This window comes from Passer montanus, unplaced genomic scaffold, assembly GCF_014805655.1.
Source record: "Passer montanus isolate IOZ18808 unplaced genomic scaffold, ASM1480565v1 scaffold73, whole genome shotgun sequence".
Lineage (NCBI taxonomy): Eukaryota > Metazoa > Chordata > Aves > Passeriformes > Passeridae > Passer > Passer montanus.
In genome coordinates, this window is record NW_024372481.1 from 2,206,330 (window position 1) to 2,231,837 (window position 25,508).

Below are 25,508 nucleotides of genomic sequence, written 5' to 3' on the forward strand. Positions count from 1 at the left end.
TGCCAGGCCGGCGGCAGCAGCAGTGACCAGCACAAGCACCAACCTGCAATAAAGCTCCCCCAGGTCTGAGCCTGCCTGGACACACAAGGCGCTTCTGTTAGCGACCACGGCAGGGCAAAGAAATAATTAAAAAAAAAAAGACTGATGCTATTGTACCCGGGTTCTGTCAGTGGACTTCGGCTGATGCCAAGCATTTACCACCCTCACTCACTTCCTGCTTGCCACCCTCGGCTTTCCTGGAGGAAAACATGCATTTTAAATGTTTATTGAAAGCTGTAAGAATTTCAACAAATTGTATTTAGATACAAATAAATATCAAAGGATGTTTCTGAGGGGAGCACAGCCGCACACCCAGCTGAAGTCAGGTATCTTCAGGTATCTTCCCAATGGGAACAGAATTCAGAGCTGTTCTAAACAATGCAGATACAGACCCGGAAAGCTACAAACGTTAGAGCACGCAGGAACAAACACAGGCTGCTCACAGAGGAATGCAAACGGGTGTCACTCACATTCAGAGGGGTACAAACTCCCAAGAATACTACTTTTCCCTCTACTCAGGTACCCAAAAAACTAGGAAACAAACATTAACAGCACGAGACCTACTTCAGAACAATTGAGGCTTTCAACAGTCCTCCGGCACAGCCAGGCACGGCTCCGCTCCAGGTGCTGGGTTGGCAGCAGGAAGCCAGCTCTGCCTGGAGGGAGGTGTGCTGCTGCTGCAGGAGCACAAACCTCCCTGGGCTGTGCCACTGAGCAACTCCTGCCTGCACAAACCGGGGCTCTTCCCAAATTGTTTTCCTCCTCCTGTTTGAGACCACCATTAACCAGCTCGGGGGGAGCAGCTCAAGTGAACTATGAGGTCTGACAGGAGGGGAAAACCAGACCAGTGTCACCTGGACCTGAGCACGTGAGCTCTCTGACATCCTCCTGGCACATGCAGTCACAGCACTGTGTGCACAAAGGAGAAAATGCTGCCAGAAATTTTTTTTTTCTCAGATTTCTATTTTGCAGATATGTAGGGGGAAAATGTGCTGCAGATCAGATGGTTCAGAGCATTGTCTCCCATCAGATCTGTGGATTTGGTCCCTGGGGCAGTCCCAGTTCACCACAAACCCTGGTGCCACCTCACACCAGAGGCAGCTGACCATCTCTACCAGCCCATGGAAACCAAAGCTGGGCAGGACAGGGGGCAAACACCACACCTGGCTCATGAGGAGCTGCCACCATCAGGGATCACTGAACACAAATGCCAAAGCTCAGGGCACAGCACAGACCTCAGTGGTGTGTAAATACACTAATTCCTACAGGCAGGCACACACCTACAGCCTAAATGACACTGAAAATACCTGGGCTGTGTCATTACCATGTCATAAAGTAACATTGTGGAGTGTGCAAATCAAAATGCAAAATCAATTGGCCTTGGTGCATATAAAATATTGCATGCACAGTTACTAAAGGTGTTGCAAGATCTATTTAAAATGAATTTTATTGAGATGAAAAAGTATTTCCATTATAACTACAGCATGTTAATCAAAACCAAGTGCTTCCCCTTCCATTAAAACATGAATTGGAATACATTTTGTTCAAAAATACTTTAAAAAGTAATCAGTTAAATGGAGTATTTTTGGATGTGCTTTACTCCGAACGCTGGTTACTGTTTCTAATCTGGCTAATGAATGCACACTAACGAGAGGTTGCCTGTGTGTTCATCAGAGGCTTTGAAGGGAACCTATTTCTCTGAACAGCCTTCAGCTGTGAGCTGCACAGGCAGGAAGGTGCAGACCCTCAGGTGTGACAGAGGGCTGTGCTGGCTGTGCCCTGCTCAGGTGGCATTGTCCTTCCCACTCTACAAAAGTACAAAAGCATTGGAGGACTCCAGGTATACAAAGCAGTGTTTCTTGCTACCATCATCCACTCATAAGCATCATCTTCTGGATTTCCAGGCAGCTCTGGAGTAAGGAGTAGTCCTTTTCTTATCTGGTGGCTTGAAGTAAGAATAAACAGGTGCTGCAGGATATTCTGCGTCTGGATTTTCTGCCATCATTTTCAGCTTGGCTTCAATGGCCTTTATTTTTGCACTGACACTGGAAAGAGAAAGAGCAGAAGGGACACTGAGCTTGATCTTAGCATGAAACCAAAGTACAGAAATCCAGAGATTCTGCTGACATGAGAATCCTCCCTGCACAAGGAGGGGCCAGGCAGCCCCCACTGCTGCATTTCAGCTTCTGCACGGGACTGCTCCTCCAAGAGACCCCAAAATAACAACCCCTGCACCTATTTGGTGCTTCCTTGAGGACGCTGAGTGAGACAAGAACACGGCAAGGCTTCCTACTTCATGTGAAGTGATGTCATTTCAGGAGCTCTGAGCATGTGCAGCAGAGCAGAGCTGGGAGCAGGCTGCTGGGAACAGCAGAGAAATGAAAGCCAGACTTCCTCCCAGCTACAGCCCGCTCGGGATGGGAAAACCCCAGACTCTAATTAGGTCAGGAAGAAACATTATTTCAGCATTAGCAGGGTTTATCCCAAAGGGAGAAGCTACCCTAGGTTACACCCCAAACTCCTAGGACTTTTGTTATTCACCATCCTCCACTGGGTATGGACGGGGAGGAATGTTCCCTGCCCCACTGTGGCTTCTTGCACCATCCATCCTCACTAGAACAACCCCTTTGTGCCATGATGCAGTTAACAATCTGCATGACCCAAACCCCTCTGCTCTTTCCTTCCTAGCCTGTTACTTCTGAATTACAAGCTCATTTTATCTCTGGGCAAGTGCATTAATCTGGTCCTGGTTCCTCACAGGGTTCCACTGACAGAACACAGAGGAAAACCACACAAACAAGCTGTGAATTAGCAAAGCAGCTATGTGCTTTAGGTAAATGCAGTGGTTGGAGAATTTAACCACATTCCACGGACAAGACCTACAGACAAAAAACCACTGGCAAAAAGAAAAGAAAAATTAGTTTTATGTGAAGTACTACCTGTGACTTTGTTTTAACTTCTGCCACTATTGTGGAACTTGTTGCTCATTAAGCATTTTGCTGAACCAAGTAAGTCCAATAAAAACCCAGTTCACATGAAGTGCAGAGATTCTGGCCAAAGGAGCTGGAGTGCTACCCATTCCCAACTCCCCATCTCACCTCATACCCCTCCTACCACCCACTGGCTTTGCAGTTAGAAAATAAACTTCCAGTCTGAAGCGTCCCACATCAAGTGAGAGACTTCACAGGCATTGCCCTTTCAAAAACAGCTTTTTTTGCTGTGCTACATTTTTAACACAAACAATCTCAACAACTCCAAATCTTACTGACATGGAAGAAGTTGGTTCCCTGCCAGTCCCACAGCAGGGTCACCTCTCACCCAACCCATCTCCTACCTTAGGTTGGACTGGGGTGGCTCCGTGCTGGAAGATGGCTCCAGACTGATTGGAAGGATCTTCTCATTTTTATTGTGATCATATCTCTGCAAGCAAGAGACCAAGGACTGAGTCAGCTGCAATTAGGAGCAAAGAAACATTTCCTACAGATGGACTTTAAAGCTGGATTAACATCGCCTCAGGTTTTGTGGAGCTTTTGCTAGGGAAGATTTTGGTGGCCAAACACTGAAAGAAATCCCAACCACAATATTTGCTTAGTACCAACGTGGAATGCAGGCTGGATACTGAACAGTTATGTGCATTGCACTGTGGATCCTTAAACCTTATCCTGTCACTTCTTGTTCCCCTCTACATAAGGCAGGAAGCACAGATGGTAAACTTGAAGGTAACTACTGCACTGTTTGCTGTGCTCTTTCTGTGCAGAGCCAGAAGGTAACCCAAGCACAGGACTGCACAGAACTGGGCAGTCCTGGGAGAAAAGATGGGAAAAAAAGGAAAAAAAATCAGTTAGGAACCCCCTCCCTTCTGCAGAAGGCAGCTTGTGAGTCTGTCATCTCTGTGGGCAACGGGCCTCCTGAACTATTTGCAGTGTTCTGCTTCCTTATTTCGCTTGGCACAGAGTCAGGTTTGTTTTTCAGCAGAGCTGCTCAAACCGACAGCGTCTGGTGAGCCTTGGCCACTCATCTCAGAGCTGCTCAGCACCGTGCTGCTCTTGTCTAAAACAACTCTTGCTACAATGAGCCAAAGTTTTGTGCTGTTAAGTCTTTCCATTCAGGGATTGGAAAATGGCATGTGAAGGGGGTGATTATTTATGCATGTTCCTCCCCAGACCCAGGAGCAGCTGGGCAGACACTCATTCCTCCAGCTCAGACTCCCTGGCCTGATCATTCCTCAGGCATCCGGAAGCACGTGGCACCCCAGCAGCTCCACAGCCACAGAAAATGGAGACTGGTTTTGCACGAGCTTGGATGTGCTGACAAGGGCCCTTGAAGTCAGTAACTAAAACAATGTGGTCTCCTTTAATGAAGATACCTGGTTTGGATTTTTAAGCATCCGAAACAGATGCACTAATATACTTGATAAAGCAGAAAGCTGCTGGCAGGATAATCAACTAAAAGAAAACTATCCAAAGGAAAATAGCAACAGGCATCTCCTCTCTGCTTCCCCCAAAATCTGTTTATCTACAAAGAAAGTTATTCAAAATAAATTGCTTTATCAAATACAATAACTGTAGGAGAAACAAGAAAAGAATTTTAAAAAATGAAAATAAGGATGTTCCAGAAGGAACTGCCTAAGTCAATCTTAAAAACTTGATTGTTTATGTGACAAGGAATAAAAGGATATTTAGCTTAGATGCAGAGTATGTTACTTTAAAGTCAAAACTAATTAGAGCTGCTGCCACATAAGTGCTTTCAGAAGTGGAACCAAGTAACACAGTAACCGGTAATTGGGAATTTCCATACCTCTCCTATGCAAAAAAACCACAAAGGGAAGGATTCAAACTTCCAGCCAATTACTCACTACGTTTGGGAAAAGTTAAAACATGGGCATTTAGAGAAGTAATGTGTTCACAGTGCTGTGAGCAGAAACCCCCTCCCAAAGACCCCCAGGTTAAAGGGCCTGTCCTCACTCACAGCTAATCCAGCCCAGGAGAAGCTGCAGATTGTAAACATCAACTGAGTTATTTCCTAGAACAGACTAGAATTCTTGTGCCAGGCCAAGACTGCCTTGATAAGAAGGCTTTATTAGTAAAGCTTTTAAGTTTTGCAAACTGAAAGCAACTCCTCTCCCAGCAGCCAGCTTACCTTGACTTGTGCGTGTGCCCACCGCACCACCAGTTTCTTGGAAAGGGCCAGCTTCCCATTGAGACACTGGATCGCCTTCTCTGCTTCCTGCACAGGAAGACAGCTCCATAAACAAACCAAGCCTTTAGTCAAAACCCACTCACATGGAAAGAGCCCTTTTCTCTTTGTTATTTAGCCTACTGTAAGTACAGCTCGCTGACAGCACAGAAATTATCCCACTGTATCCCAATCCAGGGACACCTTTGAGACTCCCAGCAGCCAGACTTTATCTGCCCTGCTGCTCCACCTTGCTGTGAATCATTACCTAGATGCACAGTGTTGGGGCTCTTCTGACTTCCTTATCACCAGCTGCAAAATACCAAAGAACTGGCCCTTTGTGGTTAGCACTAAAAAGCAGGATTCAGGAGAAGACAGCAAAGGAGAAAGAAAATCACTGTTGCTACTTCCAGGAGCAGTCACAAAGCGGCTGTGACAAAGCAGAGCTGTTAGAATCTGTGGGTTTGTGTAGACAAAGTACCGCATTTAACCTTTCCTGTTGTAGTTTTGAACTAGCATTAAAAAAAAAAAAAAAGGGAGAGAAGTCAGTCATTTACATCAGAATTTTAGATAAAAAGCAACTCACCTGTTTGGTTTCAAAGTTGACAAAACAGTAACCCCTGGGCTGCCCTTCCAGTGCACCAGACTTGTGGAAGAGAAAGTCAAATTGCTTTACTTTGCCAAACTTCTGAAGGAGTTTGAGGAGGTGGTATCTGAAGGGAAGAGAAAACATTTATGAATGTTTCACCCCACTGACAGTGAGGAGATAGACAGGAACCCCTGACACACACACAGAGCTCACACTCAGCTGTGTCACACACACATTCCCAAATCCCTGCAGAGGTGGGTGCCCTGTGCAGTGCCCCTTCAGCATCCACAGCTCTGAGCAGCATCAGTGACTTTCCAAAGCCCCAAGGCACAAAGCTCCCTCCCAGCAGTGCCAGCTGAAGGGCACAGAGATCTATTAATAGCTGCCTTTTGGACAATTATGCAATGACTCCCAAGGGGTTTGGGAGGGCTTTGCCTCCTGCCTCACTAAATCACTCCTGCTTTTAAGCATAACCCTCCTAGCCCTGATGTGAGCACCTGGAGCTCCCTTCCCTGCACTCCTGTCCCAGCTCGAGCACTCTGAGCCCACAGCACCTGCATCCCCCAGGACCCTGCTCCTCCTGCTGCCCTCCCTCTCCCAGCACAAACCCACCCCTGCCCCGTGCCAACCGTGCCAGTGCTCTGGCAAGGACACCCCAGGGCACACAGACACTTGCCTGGAAAAGATGGGGATGCAGGAAGACAGAATAAACAGAACAACCTGCAGCCAGGAATTGCCAGCAGGCCTCAACAAAAAAGGCACCAGCCAGCCCTCAGTACCATCCAGCCTAAATCTGCCAGTGCTTCTGGCTCAGACAGCTTTCCAGTGACATGTTCATGGAAGTCAGACACTTTTTCAGCCAATTATCTTCCTGCCATCCAGTGGGGAGTGTGCTGTTTCTAATAAAACTGGGAAAAGCCAGAGTAAATCTGTCTGCTTAGTATCTGGTGCACTGAGCAACTTAAAACAAGGAGCACATATGCTCTACAGGCCACATCTAATCCTGAAAGTTCTTTGCAGCTTTTTTTGGTTCCCTGGGATTGAAGTGTTTAACAGCACTGGCTGACCCAGGAGAAAAGTGACACTCATTGCTCCTTCACTGCCTGACCCCATCCCTGACATTTAAGAATTATTTAAGTGTTTAATAAGGGTGTCTTAGTCAGGACTCATCTCCCAAGCAGCTGTATAGTGTTTGTTAGCAAACCACAGAGTCCAACCCCAATTTTCAGTGTTGAAGGTAACACTCAGTGCTCAGAGAGCCTGCCAGGATAACACCAGGCACCAGAGGAAACCTCCCATGTCCAGACATGAATGGTCAGCAGTGGCCCAAGGCAGCCAAGTGCACCAGGCACTGTCCAGATGGGAAGGGCAGACAACATTTTTCCTAATAAAGCCTGATAGGATGTCTGAAAAGAGCCTTAGCCCTTTGTTAAGCTTCAGAAGCCAGGCAAGAAAGTTCCAGGAATGTGAGTCATCCCACAGGATGGGTCACAGTGGACATTCAGGATGTGCACTTTTAAAGAGGTGAAGGTGCAGCGTGTGTACAGACGAGCAGTGCAGCAGGGCCAAGTTACCCCCAGGGGAACACACACATTGTCATTGATTATGGAAGGCTTCCTACATCCTTTGCAATACCTGTGAGCCCTCAAACTGCCCTGAAAGCAAGGGGAACTGGAAAGAGCAGGGTGAAGAAAAGGAGCTGATTACACAGTAGCCAAATTTCACCACCTCACACTTCCAAAAAGCAGACACAGATGTGCAAGTGAAAACACTAACTTTGGAGACGTGATGCATAAAAAACTCCACATGTTGGACTTCCAGAGCCTCCACGATATGTAAATGCACCTCAGTTTGTTTCTGTAAACACACTGCTCCAAAGAGTCCTCGGAATTCCAGCAGTATGGAAATAGAGTCCCTACACCAGGATGCTGTTCCCTTTCTGGCCATTACAGAGGCAGGGGAAGGGCAGGGAGGATCCTCCCCGAGTTCTGCACTAAAGAACCCTGCAGCTGCTCTGCCAAAAGGAACTTTTTGGGGGTGTTTTGTTTTTTTTTCCCTGAGAGCATCTGCATTCAAATAATACCTTCTTAGCAGTGAGGTGATAGTCGCTCCTTTAAAACAATTTTCATCAACAGTCTAGAAGTAACTTATGTCATCTATTTTGTTTAGAACCCTTTTTCCAACCGTGCCTGCAATTTCACAACTGCAGGTCACCTCCTCTCGTGGAGCAGCTCAGAAATCCTGTATAACCAATGTTTTAGGCTGTGATTATGGTCTGCTACTGTTAAAATACTGAGGGCATTAACAGTAACTTGACAAGTAGCTCTTCAGGCCAAGAGGTACCGAAGAAGCAGACTGTCATGGAAAACCTGAAGCCTTAATAAAAAAAAAACCAAGGTGAGAAGATGTAAAAAGCTTTACTATGGCAACAACGTGTGTCACCCAGGGTTGGAAGCGTTGGCACGGCCGCGGCCCCTCCGCGGATCCGCGGCCAACCTCCATCCCCACTTCCTGTCATCTGATGTGGATGCGAGACAAACCTGCAGCTCCCCCGTTTCCTTTTCCTCCTCTCTTCCTCCTGGCACCCCGAGCGCTATTCAGACGCAGGCAAGGCTTCCTCTGAACAATGCTGTCCCAAGGACCCCGCGCGGGGAGCGGGCCACATGCGAAATCTATTATTGCGAGGAATTCTGCCCCACTGGGAGCTGCCAGCGGGGGGCTGTGACAACAGCTTGTGCACACATTGTTTTCTAGGTGAGACTCGTGGAGATGGGATCCTCCACAAGCAGCACGGCAGCTGAGGAAGTTCAACACCCGCTCCTCAGTACCCCTGGATAATGAATGGGCATTGAAAGGCTACGGGAAACCAGACCATGTGAACCAGAGAGATGAAAATGAGATCCCTGCCTGGCCAAAAAGCTGGGAAGTCTCAGGCAGCTTTAGGAGCAGGAATGGGCAGAGGAGGCAATTTTAGCCCACCTGCCACATGGAGACAGAACTGAACCATGTGGCTTTGCCCCATGGGGTGATGATGAGACCACACGTGCCCTGCCCTGCTGTGCAGGTTTGGGGACACCAAAGCACGAGGAACCACCTGCTGCTGTCCCCATGCAGACACCATGGCAGGGATCTCACGGCTCCCAGAGTGCCTGGAGACACCATGCTGTGTCACAAGCCCCTGGTGCCAGCTGTCCTGCTTCCAGCTGCTGGGAACACGCTCAGGAGACTCAAGAGCACCTCTCCCACAGGCAGACCTTGCTTCAAGGGTGCTGGCCAAAAGAAGTCACCCACAACCACTGCCAGCAGGGAGGAGTGCTGAAGAAGTGCCCAGCTGAAGAGCCACCAAAACCCAGTGCCCAGGGCATGTCAGCACCCCCAGCTGAGGCACAGTCACTCGGTGTGTGCAACAGCCTCCCCAGAGCATCAGCTCCCAGGCTGTAATTGTGGGCAGCCCTACATTTATAAATGCTGCTCCTGCAGCTTGTGCTCCAGTGTGTACATTACCTATTAACTCCCCAGCACCTGACTGCAGCTCTAGTTTGCTCTTTAAATGGAAGTCTTGGATTGATTCAAGACTTTCTGAGCTCATTTCTGCTCGAGAGTGTCACAACCACTTATTAACTCTGCCAACAACTCAATCAACCTTACTCTGCCTTAAACAAATCCAACGTAGAAATTACAAAGGCAGCTCTTTAAAAAAACAGATAAAAGCAGCAAATGCAGAAACATTTCATTTTCAGGAGTTTGATGTAGTCATGTCAGTAGTACCCTCAACAGGAATAATTCAGAGGAACAACTAGAACTAGAGATGTAAGCCCTTAGCATGAGAGAATAAGGGTCAAGATGATTTATAGAAATTTACTGACCACACACTTTCTTTACACTGACAATGTGCTGAAAGGAGCTTCCTCTTCTTTTATTCCCAAAGAAATGGAGACACAGCATCATTTGCAGGAGAGAAGAGCCATTTTAAAGCAAAACAGAAAGCAAGACACAGAATTATAAAGCCTGAAATAAGCAGCAAGCACTGTCACTCATCACTGTGCAAACTTTAAACATTTAGGAGCATGGAAGCACTCCAGGTTTGAGAAACCACCAAACTCACTTCATCCAAGTGATGAAAACAGTAAATTTTGCCAAATAAACCTATTAGTTATCTGGCCAAGACCATAAGGAACAACCTGCTGTGAAAGGGTCTTTAGCAGCACTGAGGATCCCCCTGGGCAGTGAGGGATCAATGCACTCCCACCCTCACCCTCAGCCAGCTCCTGAACCCCTGAGCACCCAGCAAACAACACTCAAGAATTCCAATATTGAATTTCACGTGGTCAGTGAATGTGGACAAACCACAGGGACAGAAGAGGCAATGAACGCAGAAACCTCCAAAGCTGAATGGCTGAAATCACAGAGCATTAATGATCCCATTTAGAGGCTATTAGGGAGCTGCTCTGCTCAGATGAACCACACTCAGAACAAACCCCAGCACCTGCACACACACAAAAAGAACCAGGAAGAAAAAGTATTCCACGACAGGCATACACAATAGTTAATCAGAAATGCTTGTTTGTTGTGAGTGTGTAAAGCCCAAATTGTTTTGGTTTGCTTTCCTTTCTATACAACCTAGTGGTTTCACAGCACCTTATCCAAATATTGGACAGCACATCATATTCCCTTGACAATTTAGCTGTTCAAATGTTATGCTTGTGCAGGGGATAATTATCCACAGCCTGGAGAAAACATGAAATGCTCACACACACGTTTGATTTGTGCATTAGCCCCCACAGCAGCCAGTCCCAGCACTCCCACCTCCCCACTGCTGCAGCCACTCTGCTCTGCTGAACTCACCCAGCAAAACCCCAAAGCAGAGCTGCTGTTTGACAGCTCTGCTCTGCCCACCTGCATTTCCCCACAGACCCCAGCCACCCTGGGTGCAGCTTCCAGGGCTGTGCCTTGCTTTACCACTGCTTGTAGCACCGTCACCCTGAAAGGCTCCAGCCTGACATTCCACATTTCCCCGGTTTGGAGAGCAGGGATGCTTTCAGCTTCAGGGGGTGCAGTGTGCAGCCTCGCTCGGGGGAGGACACGGTACACACAGACACAGACAGGGACAGACACCACACACAGACAGTGACAGTACACACAGACAGGGACAGACACTGCACACACAGACAGGGACAGACATGGCACACACAGACACACAGACACTGCACACACAGACACTGCACACACAGACACTGCACACACAGACAGGGACAGCACACACACAGACACGGACAGACACGGCACACACAGACACGGCACACACAGAGACAAGGACACCGCACACACAGACACACAGACACGCACACCGCACACACAGACACCACACACACAGACACGGACACGGCACACACAGACACGCACACCGCACACACAGACACACCACGCCGCAGCGATCCGTGCCCGCAGCAGCCCGGCAGGCAGGGCTGCTCCTCAGAGCGCAAATCTGAGCTTTTACAACCTCTGCAGCGGGCAAGGGGCCCCGGGGCACAGGCAGGAGCTGGGAGTGCTGCCCCGGCCCGAGCCGCCGGGCAGTGCTCGGGTGAGGCCGGGCAGGGCCCGGCGCCGCTGCGGGAACAAGGCCCCGTCCGGGGCGGTGCCGCGGCGGGGGCGGCGCCGCTCGGCGCTCACTCACTCGGTGATCTTGGGGTCCAGGTTGCCGATCCACAGGCGGTGCCCGTCCTGCAGCGCGCCCTCGGACAGGATGGAGGCGTTCTCCAGCGGCAGCGCCTGCCGGCCCGGCTCCATGGCCCCGCGGGTGCGCCGCTCGCCGCGGGCCGCGTGGAGACCGGGATCGGGATGGGAATGGGGACCGGGACCGGGGAGCAGGGGCAGGGGTCGGGGTCGCTGACCCCGGTGGCCGCCAGCTGCAGCTCCCCGCCGCCCGCGCCGCCGGCTCCGCGGGGCCCGAGCCCCGTGCGCGCTCCCGCAGCTCCGCGGGGAGCGCCCGGAGCCCCGCACGGCGCAGCGGGAGCGAGCCCCGTGAATGCGGGGCTGCCGGTTCTCGCAGCCGGTACCGGCAGCCACCGAGCCCTGTCCCGGCATGTCCCGTGGGCACGGCGGAGCCCCAAGCCGCTGCCCCATGACGGAGCTGCCCGGTAAAGCCCGGCGGAAGCTCAGCCCGGCTGCCGTTCTCTCCCGCAGGTGGGCACAGCATGGCTCTGGCGCTGCGCTGCCTCCGGCCGCTCCCGGCGCTGCTGCTCCGCCGCTGCCCCGCCGGGCCCGGGGCACTGCCCGCGGGCCCCCGCCCGGCCCCGCTCCCGCGGGGGCTGCTGGGCAGGCAGCTGGCTACCAAAAGAGGTAAAAACGGCAGCTTTCTGCTCGGCTCTGCAGCCGCTCTTGCAGTGCTTATAAGTATTGGAAGTATACTTTTTTATATATAATATAATAATATAATATAATATAATATAATATAGCTTGACCAGGAAGGATCCATTTTTGTTAATAGCTTCCTGGAAATAGCTTTTTTAAGTGGGAGATGTCAAAAGTGTCTAACTGAACTGTTTGCAGATGTGATGAAGAAGCAGGTTGTCAGCTAATGGTGCAGTAGGGCAGGAAAAATCCAATTGCCATTAAATGATCCTTTTGGAAATTGCCATTGGGCTGGTGTCTGGCATATACAAACCTTTTTCTGCTGTGCATCTTTGTGGGCAGTAACCTGTACAAGCCTCCTTCGTGCATTCTGTGTTTTAGGGAGAAATGTGAATGTTTGCCTAAGCTGCAGTTTCTGTAACACTCCGAACATTTGTAAGCGTATCAAATTTCAGGGATAAAATTTAACATTAAACAATGACCAAATTGGAATCATTCACCACCCCAGCTCTGGCAGGGGCACTTCTGTCTTTAATGGAGCTGGGAAGTGTAGCTTGGTCTCTTAACTATTTATTTTAACCATAGGTATTTTTTTAATTGCACTGATAAAGTACCTCCTGTCCCATGTGCCTTTTGGCCTGTTAACATTTTGCAGCAGAAAATAGAGAGCAGATTAAGAGTAGCTCAGGGAGAAATGGAATACTTTAAATTAGGCAGTGTACAGCACCCCTCTGGGGGCCTGGAAAAAATAGAGGGGTTTTAGATAGCACTGCTAAGTTAAAGACAATATTTGTCTTGATTTTTATAGCAACATTTTCTTTAAGTTGTAAGAATTAAAAAAAAAAATAACCATTTCCCTTCAATTCTTAACAATCCTGCTTAGTTTTCCTATTCTAGCAGCAAAAACAAACAAGAGTTTTGTTTTCATGTTTTTGTGCTTTAGAGCAGCTTTGAAATGTTTAACTTGTGAACACAAACAGCACCTGAAGTCTGAATAAACACCGTTTTTTCCTTTGTAACCTCTGCATTTTGCATGGCAGGAGGGAGAGGGGGCAGAGTGGACAGGTTTTTCTTCAGCACCCCTGCACAGTTTTTGTCTCACTGAAGCTCCCTGTGTCTGGTTCTTTCGAGGGGCCCTGGATCACATAACTGTGGTGACAAAAGATGGGAAGTTTCCGCTGAACCAGCTGGGGCAGATCTCACAGAAGTCACCGCAGCTCATGATAGTGAACATGACCAGTTTTCCAGAGGTGAGGACACGCTGGCAGGGGAGATAATTGCCACGGGAACAAACAGGTTGATGCTGAGCAAAGGAGCATTTAGACAAAATCAGTCAAACGTGGCAGGGCTGCAGCTGGGGCTGGGCTGTGTCACTGGAGCTGACACAGAGCAGAAGGGGCATTTTGCTGCTGACAGCAGCTCCCCAGCCCCACGTGGCTCCCAGAGCAGCTCACCTGCAGCAGCACAGGGTCAGAGCAGAGTTACTGAGTGCTGTGGTTGCCCTCAGGGTTGTATCCAGGGCTTTGCTTTGCAGGCTCTTTCCCTCAGTTGGATCTGCAAAAGAACACAAAGCACCATGGACCAGATGCCTGGATTCACTGTGCCCTTCCAGCCCTCCCCATTTCCCATGCATTTGTGAGAAGTCTGAGCACACACACTACCTGAGCTGCACACATGGCTGCAGGGCTCTGTCAGCCCTCTTGTATTTGTTTCAGTTCCTTGTCAAGACGTGGCCATGCACAGAACCAGACGTGTAGCTGGAATTTGTGCTGGGGACTTCATCAGACACCTCTGAAACTTGCTTATGTCTTACCAGGGCTGCTGATACCCCTGAGAGCTCATGAGAGAAGCTGTGATGGAGCCTGTGACCTTCTGCACAGCTTCCCAGGTGGGGCTGAGCTGGCTCTTGCTGAGTGCTGTCACAGAGCTCGACTTGGGCACTGCTGGGCTTGGCACCTCCAGGTCAGAGCCCAAATTAGAGTCTCTGATTTATCTTCTGTGAGAGACAGGTTCTTTTGATTTTCTGCAGGAGCCTTAGGCCTGCCCCTGAGCGAGGCAGCAAATCCAAATCCCAGCTGAGCTCAGCCCAAGCACTGGTGGTGCCTGCAGCAGGTCCCAGAGCACAAGGTTAACAACTCCTCCTGCTCCAGGGCTGGAGCTGTGCCAGGGCTTATCTCTATTTATTTTGCAAAGGCTTTCCCCAATTAATTAAGTCAGCAAGGTCTCAGAGGAGGTCAGTGCAAGGCTCTTGATGCCTGAGTGTTTCTCAGAGTGTGTAAAGGCCCTGAGGAATGGAGGCCCCTCATCAGCGAGGTCCCGCGCGTGTCGGTGCTGAGAGGGCCAGGGAAGTCCCTCCATGGCTTATCCATGTCCAGGCTGAGAAATGGGCTCGTGAGAAATCAAATATCCTCTAGATAGCACTGCCCACATTTGCTTTCTATGCTAAAGGAGCACTTGAACATTTCTCTCAGTACAGTTGCTTTATACCCACCTGTTTTGTGATAGATTGGACTGAAACCATTAGAGACACGATCACTTGATGTCATTATTTACAGCATACAGTCAGTAGTTCATGACACTGAGAAGCAAATAAAGTTGCCTGAAGAGTCTGAGAAATAAAACAATCATAGAAGAGGACTTGCAGAGCCAAAGTCTTCCCAAGAGTTGTAAAACCAAACAACAGTGGGTTTTTAAATACAGTTATTTTTTTCACAGGCTACAAGAGGATGGAGGCAATATTGCAATATTTTCCTTCTCTCATTACTTTCCTCTTCTTCTATCTCCTCCAATATCTATGTTAAACAACACAGTTCTCACTGAGCATTTCTTTCCTGCAGAGCAGGCGCTGTCCATGGAATAACACACTGACATTCCTAATGTGCTGAGATCATTTTGGTTGCATTTTCTCTGCCCTTGTAGTTTCAGGGGACAGCAGTTGTCTCCTGCAGAACACCAGCAGAGCATTCATTTCATTCAGTGATGTCACACATGAGGGACCTGAACAAATGTGCAGAGCTTTAGTTTGTGCCTCAGTTGGCAAAAGCTGAGCTTTATAAATACAGTCTGAGCTACATAAATACTGCAGCAGCCTGGAGCTAAAGTTAATGATGGCAAAGAGTATCAGAAATAGCATCATGCCTGGTAGGAAATGAGTGCCACAGGAAAAAACTCCTGGGGCTTGTCAGAGTCAAGGATGAAGTGACCTGGCAGAGCCCTGTGGGTGTTCTTGGCCAAACTCTGCTTTAACCCCAAAGCCTGGCACTTGTAGAGGTGCACTCACACCTTGTGATGGGGCTGGAGCCTTGGAATCACCTTGCAGTCACCAAGCAAACCTGCCACCCCACCTTCCAAACACAGCAGAGTGCCAGCCAGCGGTGGGGGAGTTTGGAGAAATTAATCCTCAGTAATAATCTGTAAAATAACAGAGCTGGGCATGAGCACTGGTTCTCAGCCTTCTGCTACTGCCCTTCTGTCCCATGGTCAGCTTGTGGTGCTGAAGTGGTTAAGTTCATTAGGGTTTCAGAACTGGCACTGGGTGATTTCTAGGGAGAAACGCTCAACTGGAATTTTTAAATGCTCAGAATCTTTCATCTCCTTTGCCACAGTCAGGCCCTGCCTTGGGAATTTATTGCGGTTTCACTCTGCGTTGCCTCAAACCATCCAAACAGTTTCAAAGAAGCCAAAGAGTTTTCTTTTGTTGTTGCTTCCCTTCCCCTCTCCTCCCTGCCTGCCCCCCTACCCCAATCCGAGTTTCCCATTCGGTTTGATCAAAGCTCTCTGCACCAATGTAACTTCCTGATCTCACTGGTAACACAAGTAAATGTTTCCATGTTCCATGGAGATGGATTGCCAGCTATTGACAGAGCTCTGGCATATGGGAATGATTATTTCCTAATTCCCTTTACCTTTTGATCTGTTCTGCAGAGCACAGCTGCAGCTGCCAAGGCCATAAGGGAGAGTGGCATGAACCTGAACCCAGAGGTGGACGGGGCAGTGATCCGGGTGCCAGTGCCCAAGTGAGTACCCGTGCCCTTCATCGTGCAGGACAGCTCAGAGCCCTGCAGGGAGTGCCCTTCCGAGGGTGAACGTGCCTGACTGCTGCCTGTCCCCATGCAGCTGCTTTCCAAAGAGCTGTAGCTCAGGTTCAGGAAAAAATCTGACCCCTCAGGAGGGTCTTGTGAAACCTCTTGGGAATGTCTGAGCTCTGCCACCACAGCTTGGCATCGCATCTGATGATTGATCTTATTTTTCATCTTCCCTCTGCAGAAGAAGCTTGGCCCTGGCTGGCTGCAGCACTTTGAAAGAGAGAGCCAAAAGCTTTTGAAACTGTATTGCTTAAATCCAGGGGCTGATTCTTTGCTGCCCTGCTCTAAATTCCTGCAATTACACCAGCACAGAACAGCAGTGTTGAACCAGTGATGTTAGGGGAGAGTAGCACCTTGCTGCAGAGAGCACTAAAAGGAACTGATGAAAGTGAGAGGAAGGAAATTTATAGCTTTGGCAAAAAATCTGCTCACTCTTTTGTGTAATACACAGTGTGTAACTGGTATGGAAAAATGGGTGTGGGGCTGGAAAAACAGGTTATCCCTGGGCAAGGGCTGAGCATCACTTCCCTCACCCAACACAGACCTTGAACAAGGCAGGAGGTGCTGCTGCATCCATGCTTCAGTTTGGATAAGGAGAAGTGACCCGGGAATGGGGCTCCACTCAGATGAAATGAGAAATCTCCCAGCAGCTCCACACACAGAGCCTGGCCCAGGCCTGGGTGGCACAAGGAAAATTCAGCAGCTCCTGTGGGTGCTCAGAGCTTATGGAGCATCTGAAGACCTGGGCAGGTGTGGCTGGGCATGGTTTCAACCATGGTACAGACAAACAGCTCCCACACAGGGCAGGCACAAACCCCTTGCACAAGCAGGTGACTTCTTGGTAAAGATGAACCAGGTATTTCTTGTGCTGTAAACCTCCTTTAAACATTCTGTGGAATTTTACCCAGCATTTTGATCAGTCTAATTGCAGCTTTCCGTTGCTGTTGGTGAGAGGCAATGACATTATCATTCTATTTGCTGATTTTCCTTCCCCGTGCTCCCTGCCCTTCCCCCATTCCTCAGGAGAGGAGGCAGAGGAGGAGGAGGGCACCATTATCTTCGTAATTGCTGAGGCTCCCGGGTTGCTGCACAGTGGTTTGATTGTTAATGGGCACTTGGGTCATCCTTGAATACCAATTGCAGGGGAGGAAACTCCAAAACTGCAAATCCCGAGCTTTAACAAAATCCTGTGTTTTTAAACAAATGTGTGCGGTCTGTCACTGTCTTCTGTGGTGCTGCAGAGCAAAAACAGGGCTTCTCTTCCCGAGTTCCCCTCCTGTGTCAGGCTTGCAGCTCTGGGTCCCTTCCTGGCTGCTGGGGAAGTCCCGAGTTAAGGATTTGGGGAGCTGTGGGTCTGCCCTCATGGCACCCCAGTCCCCTCTGCTCTCTAGCTCCATGTCTGGGGCTGTGGCACTTTCAGCCACTCACCAGGAAGACAAACACTTCCAGCCTTTTAAACCCCCCTAATGAAAAATGCAGGGCAAAGATAATTCTATTCCTCATTTACTTTTAAAATATTTTTGAAGTTTTGCATTATTTCCAGCAGTTCATGAAAGAATATATGACAGAGATGCAGTGAAATGGCAGAATTACGTCAGGTGTGCAAAATAAGCAACAAATCAGAAATGAAAAGACAATGTTAATATTGGTTCTGCAGACTTTGGTTCTTTCAGGAAGGGAGGCACAGTAAAAATGAAACCAAATCCAAATTGTCCTTACCTGTCATTAAAACCACCCCTCAGTCTGACCTATCAGCTGCACACACATGTGCCATATTTTGCCTTGTGCAGGTCCAGCTGTGCTCCAGAGTGTTTCAGCAGAGCATTAAAAAATGGAGTTTGCTTTTTCAGTATTTATTCTATCAGTTTAGTTTTTGCAATGCAGTTTTAACAGAAAAAATACACTCGTGTGGTTGGTGTTTACTTCTGCTGCCTGCCAGGATCCCTCTGCTCCCCAAGGCATTCTCCTGTTTGTGTGGCTAGCACTGCACAGGCAATATTTATTTGTATAAAAAGTAGCCTCTGAGGGTTTAAAAATAAAAATTACAAAAATAAAAAAAAGGAAAAAAAAAGAAAGAAAACCATCCATGGGAACATTTGTATTGGTTGATCTCTTGGCCAAATTTGACCTGACCTTGTGTCTTTTATGGTATTGCCTCATTTTTAGATTCATCTTTTTTGGACCTATTGTGTTACACTGGATATTGTTTGTAAATCAGTAATATTTTTACACATGCTTTACTGAAAGCCAGATGACTCATTTGAAAGTTTAATGACTCATTGTGAGCCTTTTTTTCCCTTTGCCCTTTAAGAAATAAGCAAAGATACCTACTATGGGGAGAAAGGACCAAAAGATTTCACTTGGAAACACCCCAAAGCTGTTCTGAGCTGCTCCTGCTCATCATCAGGAGCTTGCCTGCCTTTTATTGAGCAATAAATGTTGCAGCCCATGTTTATCTGCAGTTATGAATGCAGAGTGTTTAGTTTAGCCTGCTTTCCTTTAACTGATTCACATGAAATTCCTGGTGTTGGAGGCACAGGAATCCCCTCTACCCAGAGAAATGTCTTGTGTTGAGCTGAGCTGGGCTGTCCTCTCTGAGGGTCTGCTCTGGGCTGGGACCTCGAGGCCTGCAGTGCTGGGGGAGGCAGAAAAGAAGATATTCCTCATTAAAAAAAAAGCTGTGACCCCCCTGCCGTGTCAGTCTGTCAGTCCCCAGGCAGGACAAGGCTGGCCCTGGGGGAATGGCAGGACTGACCCTGCTGCTCCACGGGCTGCAGGGGAGGGCAGCTGGGTGGGAGCTTGTCCTCATTCCCCATCTGACCCCCTTTCCCCGAGTTCACTTCACACTTTGTTTTGGCTTTAGGAGGGGGTAGGGACAATGGTTACTAGACAGAAAAGAAAACATACCTAAGAACAGCTTAAAAGTCCCAGATCTGGGGGCAGGATTAAAACAACTGTCCTTAGAAACCTGGGGCCTGGCTCGTGTTGATGGATTCCTTAACCAGAAACAGCATCTGCTTGGAAAAGTGTCTGTTTCTGGCATTATTGGTAGCATTGCTGAGAATTTACACACAGTCTGGCTGGAACATAAAACCCGCTGAGAAACTCCCCGGCGCTGCGCGGTGATAAAAAGAAATTGGTGTTAATAAAGACAGACAAGGAGGCATGAAAGCTGTGACCCCGTGCCAAGAAGCAGAGGAAATCTGGCAGTGCTGCATAAACAAAAACATTTCCTTCAAGGCTCGGCAGCCCCGGGCAGGCGAGCAATACCCTGGGCACAGCCCGGAGCTCCCGCAGCCCCCGGCTGGGGATGGCAGAGACTCCCAGCTCCCTCCCTGCCAGCAGGGATGGCAGAGGCTCCCAGCTCCCTCCTGCAGGCTGAGCAGCCAGCACTGACCCCTGCTTCACCCCAAAAAGCTGCCTGAGGTGCCCTGAGGCAGAGCTGTGCCTGTGAGCTGGCACTGGGGGCTCTGGGTGTGCCAGGGCTCTGCCTGGGGAGGTGGGATGTGAGAAGCTCCAGAGCACCAATGTTGGGGTGCAGGGGATCCACAGGGATCCCTGCTCCCTCCTGGCCAGCCTGTGCTGACCAGAAGCCTCCTGCCACCTGTGCTGGGTTAGGCTGGAGCTCAGGGCAAGGCTCTTCCCGCAGAGGGTGCCCAGGCTCCCCAGGGAATGGGCACAGCCCCAGAGCTCCAGGAGTGCTTGGACAGCTCTCTCAGGAACTGGGTGGGATTTGGAAGGCTGTGCAGGGCCAGGAGCTGGGCTCTTCCAGCTCAGGGTTTTCTGAGATTCCATGTGACATTCCCTGGCCACCTCCCCCCACAGGGAGGGGACAGGCTGGGGTGCCCGGGCTGGGTTGGCTCTCTGGGTCTGCCAGCTTTCCTGGCCATCCCAAATTCCTGTAAATACCAACTGCTTCTGGGAAACCTCATCCCTCTGGCACTGTGCAATGGGGATGGCTGCCAGAAACCTGGCTGTGGGTCCAGCTGTGCCCCCAGAGCCCCCATAACCCACACCCACCGAGGGGCAGAGCCCAGGCACTCACCCCACATTTCCTGAGCTCTCTGTGGAAAGAGTCCTGGCCCCAGGGTTTTAGTGACCCAGGCTGCTGCAGCCAATTTCTAAATACTCCTGTGAAATGTTTATTTTGCAGTATCACCCCCACGCATTCTCCTGCTCGTGAGTCTCAGGGAGTGCACCAGGGATTTTCCTTCTCCAGGCAGGCTGGAAACTCCAAGAGCTGGGAAAATAATTAAAATATTAATGCTAAGCACTAGCAATTGACAGTGGTCAGCTGTAGATGCTGGAGCATGAGCTGAGGGGACTCATCAGCCATTCCTGAGCCTTTTTGAGGGCCAGACCCCCTGATCACCAGTTTTCAGTTTGGGATAGAAAGCTGAACATTTTTTCGTGACACCACAGCAGTAACTGGCCCCACATCAGGGGGAGGGTTCACCAGAACTTCTCCTGGTCTGAGTTACCTGTGGCTTACCATGTCCAGCAGCATCCTCTTGTCAACCCAGGTGTTCATATCATCCTGGTGGGAAATCCTGGTCCTGGTGAGCTGGGATAAGATTGAGTGGAAGGTAAGCTCATTAGCTTCCAGGTACATAATTCAGGCTCTTCAGCTGCAGGGAGGCAGATCAGAGTTTCAGGAGCAGACATTTCCTCCTGGCTCTGCAGTCTTGTGCTTTTTAGGATGACACTTTTCACTTGATCTTTCAAGTCTGGAGCTGGATTTTTCCTCTTTCCCACACATGCTTTGGCAGCAGGAAGTAAGGAAAGTCTGAACATTTCAAGATGACTTTCAGGCACTGCAGCAAGAACTAAAAAGCAAGATTCAGTCCAAGATCCCCAGCTTAGGGCTGAGCTGGAAATTTTCCATTCTAGGTTCAAGGCTGCTTCTTTGGAATGCTGTGCAGAGCTGGCAGCTTTTCTCAGGTGGACCAAAGCAGAATAAAAACGTGTCCTGAGCTGTTCAGTCCCTCTGCCCTGAGGCAGTGTCTCCACACAGAGCCAGCTCCAGCTAAAACCAGCAGCTTTTGTGGTCCCTGAGCAGGGCAGCAGCAGTTGGAGAGGAGCACTCATTTACCCAGAGTCCTTCACAGAAAATAAATCTGGCTGTGCTACACATGACACTGCTTTTCCTTTCGGTGTTTTTCCTCTCCTCTCCCTCCCAGGGTCACGAGGGAGCACAGGGAGAGCCTGGCCAAGCTGGCCAAGCAGTCCACCAACAAGTCCAAAGAGGCCCTGAGAAAGGTGAGGAGCAAAAGCATCACCCAAATAAAGAAGTCCAAGAGCAAAGTGTCAGAAGATACCATCCGGCTGCTAGAAAAGCAGGTAATTTTTCTTTCCTTCTGCCATATTTTGGTGTCCCACAGCTCAGTGGTTTGTCCTTGCTGACAAATCCTCAGCACTGAGAACCCAGCAGAGCAATGGACAGCCCTGGGCTGGATTTCTGGAGCTGGCAATGACATTTGTATCTGCTTTTTCTTTGTGAGATTTGGGGCTTCAGTCTCAAAGCCAGATTTAGGATATGAGCCATTGTAAGTTGACACAGGGAAAAAGAATTCCCCAAAAGCTTTCATACTGTGAGGGATTGTTGCACCAACCAGCAGAATTTGGGGAGTGAAACAATCCATGACCACGGCTGTAGCACCACTCATGCCATGCCTGGCCACTGCAGATGTGTTAATGAGCATTGCTCCAGTTGCTGTTAATGAAAAGCTTGCAAGATTATCTCTGTTCTGAGTTTTTGGCTCCAGTTCAGGAAAATACTTAAGCACATGCCTAATTCCCTAAGAGCAGATGTCACTAAAGTCAATTGCTTGGGCATAAACTCAGGCTCAAGCCTAAGTGTTCTGCTGAATTGATGCCTCTGAAGGCAGGCCATTACTTCTTAGCTGTTTGTTTATTAGCAGCTAAAGTTAGATACATTGCAAATGCTGTGGGACAGTTCTGTGTGTGCTCACAAAAATAAACATCGATATACAGAGCGTTTGTGCAAGCAGGAAAAATGGCCATGCCATTGTAACCAAACCCTGCTGGGAAGCCTCTCTCCCAGAGCACACAGATGTGTTCTGCCCTGGTGGAGGCAACGTCTCCAGTGGAATTCTTTTCTTGTACCCAGATTTTCCATTATGAGCAAAGGTCACTGTCAGACCTTGCAGACAAGCAGATCTTGATCCCATGGATCCAGGGCATGGCACACTGTGCTCCAGACTTTACCTGCCTGTTTGCATCCCTTTTGCACACTGGCCACGTCCATCTCCTGTTACCAAGAGAGCTGATCCCCGGGCAGGGCTTGAGCAATCACCACTTTATTTCTTTTTACAAGAGCTGAACAGATTGTTAGGTGATGTGTGAATTCCTGGCACTGACATTTCCTGCGGTGCAGCACAGGTAGCAGCCCCTCTTCCCTGCTGCCAGCACCAGCAGCTCTGCCTCTGCCCTGGGGGTCTCTGTTAAACCTGACCAAGCCAGGAGTTTGTGTGGGCCTCTCTTTTCAGAGTCTTACACCAGTCCCTGCTCCCACACCCTGAGGGCTGGTGGGATCCCATCCCCAGGAAGAGCCAGTTATTGCCCCAGCAGCACTGGGGCTCTGCTGGCACGTGAAGCTTTGTTCCACAGGGTGGTTTGGTCACTCCTTTCCCTTTAAACTGTGGCATCACCTCACACAGAGCTCTATTTTGTACTGTCTTGCCACAGATCCAGCAAATGGCAGATGAGGCTGCTGCAGAGATGGACAAGCTGCTGGCAGCAAAGACCAAGGAGCTGCTTGGATAAACACCATCCCAGTGCCACAGGAGCAGGAATGGGCTGCCACAGCCCCAGCACCCACCCTGCCCGGGCCAGCAGCCCCAGGGTGGGCAGGGGCAGCTCTGTGCCTTGGCTGCTCCCACTGCCTGCCCTGGGGTCTGCTGGAGGGAGGGGGGGCTCTCCTTGCTGTCCTTTATCCGGGTGGGAACAGAACTGAGATTGAAAATAAAATATCAGGAAGGAGAAGTGGAAACTGCTGGAGGCACAGGGGAAGGACTGCCCTGCTCACTTTGTGCCCCATCTTTGCCCCACACCTTCAGCCCCCTGGAGCCAGAGGAACCTGCCTGTCCTGCTGCAAACCTCAGCATTTATTTCTGCTGGAAATAAAGTCAAAATGAGGTGTGGGGCAGCAGCCTCAGGACAGCCAGGTGCTGGCTGGTGTGTTCCCTTGGCTCATGTGTTCCAAAGCAAGCATTTGCCCCTTGCCATGGCAGCAGGGTGTGCAGGGGCTCTGTGGGGAGAGAACTGAAACCTGTGCTGTCAGCACAGCTGCTTTAGCCAGGACTGAGGAGACCTAAAGCCAACTCAGGAACTTCCCAAAAGCAGCATCTGCCTCCCCAGCCTGTGAGTCTCTGGCACCACAGCTGAGGGGCTGGAGGAGGTGCAGAGCAGGTCCTGAGCTCACAGCTCAGCTCCTCACTGTGAGCAGGTACTTCCAGGGCAGCAGGGACTTTGGCAGTGGCAGCAGCAGGAAGGTGGTGGCAGCCCCAGCCCTGCTCCCAAGGCACTTGGGTTCAAAGAGCACCAAGTGCTCTGCACTCCTTAAATAAACAACTCCCCAAAAGTTAGTTTGTGTGCCACGGGGAGGGGGAGGAGGATGAAGGATTTGCTCTGCTAGGGCCCCACATGTCAACAATTTCTCTGCTTTGTGTATTTTGGCCAAAGCCCTTACCATGATAAATGAATAAAGGAAGATGGCGAGCCCAGGGCGGTTCCACAGCTCGGGAAATTGCTTTCAGCCGATTACTGGATTTCTTTTGACATTTATCAACTGGCCTTTTTTTTTTTTTTTTTTTTTTTGCCATTGTTGCAGCCTCAGCATCCCCAGAGCAGCCTGGGCTGGAAGGGTTTCCCTGATACCTGCCCAGGAGCAGCAGCAGCTGGGCTGGGAGCTCCACAGAGCCAGGGCAGGTGGAGAGCTGCTGCTCATGGAGCCTTCTCCAGCCTCTCCCCATTCTCCAAGCCCTTGGGGTGCTGGCACTGAGCTGGTGGAGGCAGGCAGTGGAGCTACAGGGGGTCGTGTACATGGGAATTTCCCAAATATTTACCACTACACAAAGGAATAAAACCTGTGGTAAACTACCCTGGTGCTGGGCTGGGGGCAGAGCTGCCTGGATGGTTGGGAGCCCATTTACCTGTGTCCCCCTCTCAGCCCTGTGCCCTGCATCAGCCAGGAGCAGCCCCAGGGCCCACAGAAACTGCTCTCAGCCCTGGTGCCACCAAAGCAGGGCAGATAGGACGTGAACCTGGGGAGCTGTGTCCCCACTGTCCACCCTGCTCCCTGCAGGACAAGCATTAAAAAAGCACAGCCCCAGCACCTCCCAGTCACACAGAACCACAGCAGAATCACCCAGGAAAAGAGAGGATGGGCACTCACCACTGGCTGGCTCACAGGGTGGCCCTGGAGAGGTCCCACTTTCCCTTTACAGCACAAATCATCCGCTGCTCCACATCAGGAGCTGCAGCACAAAGTCTGCCTACTCCAAACACTCCTCCACTGGCACCAGCAGGAGCCTCTCACTTGGTTCCAGCCTGGATTGCACCCAGAGCTGATAAGAAGCTGCAGCTGATGCTGTTGGCGGGTGGGAAAGGAGCTCCAGCTGTGCCAAATAACCAGGAGGGGAAGGGACCTGGGCCAGAAAGCAGCTGGGGAGTGCTTCAATGTGGGTCGGTGTCGGTGATGCCACATCAGCCACCAAATGGTCTGGCCTTGGCAGGGCAGAGGGTGAGGGCCAGAGCCCTGCTGTGCCCTGGGCTGTCCCCACCCTGTGCCCTGCAGGGACCCCTCTGCTAACAGCACCTGCCCGCCTGGCAGGGCCGCACCCGGTGGGCACTGCTGTGGCCTGGAGGGGTGGGGGTCCCCTGGGGCTCACATCCCAACATCCCTGTGCCCATCCCTGTGCCCATCCCTGCTCAGGACAGAGCTGTGCCCCTCCCAGGCTGCCCCAAGCCTCTCTCAGCTCCACCAGGCTGTTCCAATGCTCCGGGCTGCTGCCAGCAGCCGGCCCGAGCCCCGCGGCCGCGGGGACGCGCGGAGGGAAGGAAAAACTCCGAGGAAGCTGGGAGCTCTCGACATAGTTAAAAAACAACATTGCTCTTCAAAATAGATGTGATTGCGCTCCTTGTGAGTCACGGAGCAGAGACACGGAGATTGCTTTGTGCCAGGGACGGGCGGGCGCTGATTGTGCCGCCCGGATTTGTATCCAACAGACCCTGGATGGCATGTCAGA

General features: G+C 50.2%; 2 protein-coding genes across 3 annotated transcripts; one reads left to right on the plus strand and one right to left on the minus strand.

The window, feature by feature from the left end:
• Window positions 1-249: 249 nt before the first annotated feature.
• On the minus strand, window positions 250-11,628 carry RBM18 (RNA binding motif protein 18). Of its 2 annotated transcripts, none has more exons than XM_039730722.1 (5): window positions 11,478-11,628; window positions 5,801-5,927; window positions 5,179-5,265; window positions 3,374-3,459; window positions 250-2,084 (listed from the first exon to the last, which is right to left on the minus strand). In XM_039730722.1, the coding sequence occupies exons 1-5, from the start codon at window positions 11,588-11,590 to the stop codon at window positions 1,925-1,927; spliced, it is 573 nt and encodes a 190-aa protein (XP_039586656.1). In that variant the 5' UTR covers window positions 11,591-11,628; the 3' UTR covers window positions 250-1,924. The 2 variants fall into 2 exon arrangements, with proteins under 2 accessions (XP_039586656.1, XP_039586657.1); XM_039730723.1 differs by lacking the exon at window positions 11,478-11,628 and adding an exon at window positions 10,128-10,564.
• Window positions 11,629-11,841: 213 nt separating this feature from the next.
• Window positions 11,842-24,021, plus strand: MRRF (mitochondrial ribosome recycling factor). Its single transcript, XM_039730642.1, has 6 exons — window positions 11,842-12,142; window positions 12,353-12,369; window positions 13,195-13,404; window positions 16,079-16,170; window positions 21,420-21,579; window positions 22,948-24,021. The coding sequence occupies exons 1-6, from the start codon at window positions 11,998-12,000 to the stop codon at window positions 23,023-23,025; spliced, it is 702 nt and encodes a 233-aa protein (XP_039586576.1). The 5' UTR covers window positions 11,842-11,997; the 3' UTR covers window positions 23,026-24,021.
• Window positions 24,022-25,508: the final 1,487 nt, after the last annotated feature.

Excerpts from the sequence above, each read along its gene's own strand:
- RBM18 (XM_039730722.1), bottom strand. The coding sequence starts at position 11,590 with ATGGAGCCGGGCCGGCAGGCGCTGCCGCTGGAGAACGCCTCCATCCTG. Across the intron at positions 5,928-11,477 it reads CTGGACCCCAAGATCACCGA|ATACCACCTCCTCAAACTCC; the intron begins GTGAGTGAGCGC and ends TCTTCCCTTCAG. Across the intron at positions 2,085-3,373 it reads CCACCCCAGTCCAACCTAAG|TGTCAGTGCAAAAATAAAGG; the intron begins GTAGGAGATGGG and ends TTCTCTTTCCAG.
- MRRF (XM_039730642.1), top strand. The coding sequence starts at position 11,998 with ATGGCTCTGGCGCTGCGCTGCCTCCGGCCGCTCCCGGCGCTGCTGCTC. Across the intron at positions 13,405-16,078 it reads ACATGACCAGTTTTCCAGAG|AGCACAGCTGCAGCTGCCAA; the intron begins GTGAGGACACGC and ends TCTGTTCTGCAG. Across the intron at positions 21,580-22,947 it reads TCCGGCTGCTAGAAAAGCAG|ATCCAGCAAATGGCAGATGA; the intron begins GTAATTTTTCTT and ends GTCTTGCCACAG.